General features: G+C 53.4%; 1 protein-coding gene across 1 annotated transcript; it reads right to left on the bottom strand.

Moving 5' to 3' along the window:
* Nucleotides 1–1,080: 1,080 nt before the first annotated feature.
* Nucleotides 1,081–3,966, bottom strand: LOC103768324 (fatty aldehyde dehydrogenase-like). Its single transcript, XM_008935469.1, has 4 exons — nucleotides 3,870–3,966; nucleotides 2,771–3,006; nucleotides 1,638–1,761; nucleotides 1,081–1,346 (listed from the first exon to the last, which is right to left on the bottom strand). The coding sequence occupies exons 1-3, from the start codon at nucleotides 3,907–3,909 to the stop codon at nucleotides 1,681–1,683; spliced, it is 357 nt and encodes a 118-aa protein (XP_008933717.1). The 5' UTR covers nucleotides 3,910–3,966; the 3' UTR covers nucleotides 1,081–1,346; nucleotides 1,638–1,680.
* Between the last annotated feature and the right edge of the window lie 407 nt (nucleotides 3,967–4,373).

Genomic DNA, 4,373 nt, shown 5'->3' on the forward strand with positions numbered 1-4,373 from the left:
TCTGAGACGGGACAGGAGGAAGGGCCCAGGTGCCACAGCCCCCCGTGTCGCCGCGCCTGGCGCCGGGTGCCTCTTCGGCGGCCTGCCCACCTCCCTTGCCAGACCTCCGGGGGATTCCTCCCCATGAGACTGAGTGCAGGCACTTGAAACGCTCAGTTTATTACTTAAATCCTCAGTGTTTATTTAGTACTTGCAAAATAGATCATTAAAAAGGCTTAGCGTATGGATTATCACCAGACATGAAGAAATCCCACCTATTGCACAGTAAGTATCATTTTCTACTCTATGGCGAGTAATTGCATTTAAGGAAAATTTTATAATTATTATTATTTAAACAATATTTCTAGGGTCCTTTCACCTTAAATTTCTCCAGCATCCTCTCCCCAAGCTAGAAGAAGCCCCACATCATCTCCCAGTGCAAGACTATGGCAGACCCAGCAGCTCGAACACAAAGGAGTACAAGCTCTTCAGTAAGTGCTTTCTCTTGGAAGAATCTGACCAGGAACAGGTTTGTACTGGTTTGGTCTGGGATGGAGTTAATTTTCACCACAATCACCAAGTTTCTTCATAGTAGGATGGTGCTAAGCCACAACAGGGCACTTTGTGAGTCTCACTTCTCCAAAGAGGCCTCGAAGTTGTTTCGGATGGGCACAAAATACTCTCCTCACCAAGGTACAGGCAGTGCAGGTATCATCTTTGTCATTTTCTAACAGCCAGATAATTGTTACAGGGATGTGATGAGAGCCAGAGCCCCCTGATGGGCTGAACCCCAGCTGTGGACGGTTCTGGTTTGCAGAGATCTGTGAATATCTCACCTGGATTGAATGCACCAGGGGAACCTCCCTGAATTTATTCATAACCATTGCTATTGGTACAGCCAAGCACAGCCTGTCCCTGAGAGGGTGGCTGTTCAGAGCACAGCAGAAGACAGACCACCCCAAAAACTGCAGGGAAAGCCCTGTCAAGCCAAGCACAGTTGAAACTCCAGCCGTGTGTCACTGAAGGAAGGTAAAGGGCTTGGTGCAAGACCCAGGTGTGCACCCCCGGGATCAGAGCTCTGCAGGGCACGGGGTGGAGGCAGGGACAGGTATGTCTTGCTCTGCAGTCCTCCTGTGGAGAGCTCGTACCCACTGGTCCCTCTGTTCCAGCATGGCTTTTTTTGTGAACAAGAGTCCGAGCCTTCCCTCAGTTAGTGCCTCTCTAAGGCTGCTCTGTGCTCGATAGCTCACTGAAATAACCCCCCACAAAAGAAAACAATAAGTTCCCAGCTCAAGGAAACAGGCACGAAGCGAGCACCAAGTACGACTTGCGTGTGGCGCCTTCTCCTCTCTTCAGTAGTAAACCACCTGTGGAAGCAAAACAACAGCAAGGTCCCGTGAAGGATCTGCTGAAACACACCCAGCTCCCCCCCTGGGCAGTGTGTGGCACAGCCCCTCGCCCCGGGCCCGCTCGCTGCCTCCTGCCCCCAGCACACGCTGCCTGCTGCTGGGCTCGGGCACCGCACGAGCTCCTGGCGCTGCCAGGGAAAGCACCTGGCCCCAGGGGGAGCCTTCTCCAAGCCCCCTCCTCACTACTCTGACAAGGTTCTGCCCGATCTCAGACTGGGTCTACACACAGGAGAAGAAAAAGGCTCCTACCTCACCGTGACAGCCACAGCAGTGCTCTGAAACCTGCTCCTCCTTACCACACCCCGGGCCAGCCCAGCCTCTGAACAGCCTGCACAATCAAGAGGGCTTTTCTCTTCAGCACAGACTGGTGATTCTGAGAAAACCCAAATGATTTCAAGATGCTGTGAGCTTCCCCACTTTGTCACCTAGACAAGGCCTGCCTCCCTGGCTGCTGCTTCAAGGTCTGAGCCAGTTGTGGGTTCTTACACCCCCTCCTGGACTCAAATATGCAGGCAGGTTATTTCCCCTGGCTCACTGGGCTCCTGTACATCTCCTTGCCTCAGTAACGACACAGAACAGGCTGCAGGGCAGAGTCCTGAGCCCCGGCCAACTCCCAGCCCCTCAGCGCCTGCTCCCTAAAGCCTAGTAACCCCCCAGGGCAGGGGTGGGAAGGAAGGGCAGCTGAGCCCTGCATGGAGCAGCCACTGCAGGCACATGTGGTGCCTGGTCTGCCAGCCATGGAGAACCACCAGCAATCGATCTTGGAGCTGGAGATCTTACCCCTCCACCTCAGGAGGCATCTCGAGACCTCCAGCCAGCACCAGCAGGCTTCTGCCTCCTGCAGAGAGGGGAGGAACATCCCACCCTTCCTCACTACCCAGCCAGAAACAGGAGGAAGTGGAAATAATTGAGCTAAGGTCAGATGGGGGTTGCAACTGGCCAAGGCACACAAGCTGGTCACAGCCCCAGACTTTAGGACACAGCTTCCCTTCCCCAGGGAGCCACGGCACGAACCGGCAGCCGCCTGGGCTAGGCTGTGGAGCAGCTCACAGTGCTGCTGGAGGAAGCCCTGGACTTGAAACCACTCCTAACACACCAGCCTCTGCCTCTGGAGGGAGCTTCTCACAGCTGTCACCTACCCAGGTAGAGCAACAAACCACACAGCAGCTTAGGAGATCTCCCTGAGGACATTTCTGTTCTAGATCCTACTTGCAAGAGTGAGAAGCAGAGCGTGATAAATCTCAGGCAGGCCACATATCATAGTGCCAAGATAGGAAAAACAGGCCAGGCTTCAAGAAAGGGCTGCAGCTGCAAAGAGTGAACTTGCAGAAGATCAGCTGAACTACACCTGGACTCACACGGAGGAGAGACCCAGAACTCACCTTTATCAGCAGCGCTGCCACAACGCCCAGCAGGGCCAAGGCCACCAGTCCCATTCGACCCTTGTTAAACCGCTTCAGGAGGAAGAACTTGGCCCAGTCCAGCTTCTTCTGGCTGCCAGGCGGGTACCGGAGCCGGTTCGTTCCCTCCATCTTCAGGTCCTTGATCAAGCAGGAGCGGCGGTGGGAGAAGGTCTCAAAGCTGTGCTTGCCGTGGTAGGCGCCCATCCCGCTGTTACCTGAGCGACACAACCCAGGCAGGTCACACCACGGGCCCAGCAGGTCAAACCTTTGGCCACTAGAGGCCACCAGCAGAGCAAGAAGCAGCACAAGAAAATTTCAGCAGCTGCACTATGTGTTCCCTTCCTTCATCTGTCTCGCTGCAGTTTAAAGGCCCAACTTCTCCTCTATACTCCTGCAGAGAGGACAACTATCCTTCCTCTCTGCAGCACTTCTCAGTCAGCAAGACATCCACCTGTACTCCAACCACTTCCTCCCCACCCCGTTTTCACTGCACACTCCCCAGCAGTTTGCTGGGTTCTGTGTGCACTGCTCTCAGTGCCCCTGGGCCGTCTCCATCCAGCTCTTCCCCTGGATTTAGCTCCCTCAAAGCAGCACGCCAAGGCTCTGAGATGGGAGCTCCTGGAGCTCTGCAGGGCACACCTGTTCTGCAATTCCAGGACAGCGTGTGCTGTTGCCAGCAGCACAACACTGCTGGTTCACTGTCAGCTGGTCAGCACTGCGACACCCAAACCCTCCTCCACAAAATCCTGTGACCTGTCACAATCCTGCCTGAGCTGAAGTCCTACCTTACCCCTTCCCCTCCTCCTCCAGTTATTGCACATCACTCTGATCACAGCTGATGTTTTTAATGCATCTTTCATGTCAGTCTGCACTGAACGCTTCAGTCTTCCCAAAAAAACACACCCAAAGGTTTCTCCCTTTCAGCACCTATCCTGATGTACTCCCAGAATTTTCTATTATTATATCATCATCAATATCTGCTGTAGCGAGACCCTTTGGCAGTAGCAGCCACAGGGGTACCTGACACAGACCAGCTGCTGCAGCAGCTCACTGTGCTTAAGGAGCTCCAGTAACTCACCGACACCACCGAAGGGCAAGGTCGAGAGGAAGAAATGCATGATGACATCATTTCCAGTAACACCCCCACTGGACGTTTCCGAGATGACTCTTTTGATTATCTGTCAAAAGAAAACAAACAAACAAACCATAACAAAGTGCCAGAAGAGCAGGACTGGAAGCAGAGCTATGAGCCAACAGGGGATCATGTTCTCTTCTCCTGGCTCACTACTCCATCCAGTGTTAACTCAAGGGAAGTGGGAATGTTGAGAGGAAGAACGGAAAGATGGAAATCAAGGAGCTTGACTCCCCAGCAATGTATTTTAAGTAACTAAATTAGCCATCAAATACTATGTGGCACCACAGTGGAAATCCTGCATTTTATCCTTCTTTCATAAAGTCAAGTAAACCCAAAGTCTTTCAGCAGAAGCCTGGGAGCCTCCAACAGCTCTGGGACACTTGTGGTCCCCCAGAGCCAAACCCTGTGATCCACACACAAAGAGGAGACAACACCGACCCTGTGGGG

Source organism: Merops nubicus, unplaced genomic scaffold (assembly GCF_000691845.1).
Source record: "Merops nubicus isolate BGI_N331 unplaced genomic scaffold, ASM69184v1 scaffold48170, whole genome shotgun sequence".
Classification (NCBI taxonomy): domain Eukaryota; kingdom Metazoa; phylum Chordata; class Aves; order Coraciiformes; family Meropidae; genus Merops; species Merops nubicus.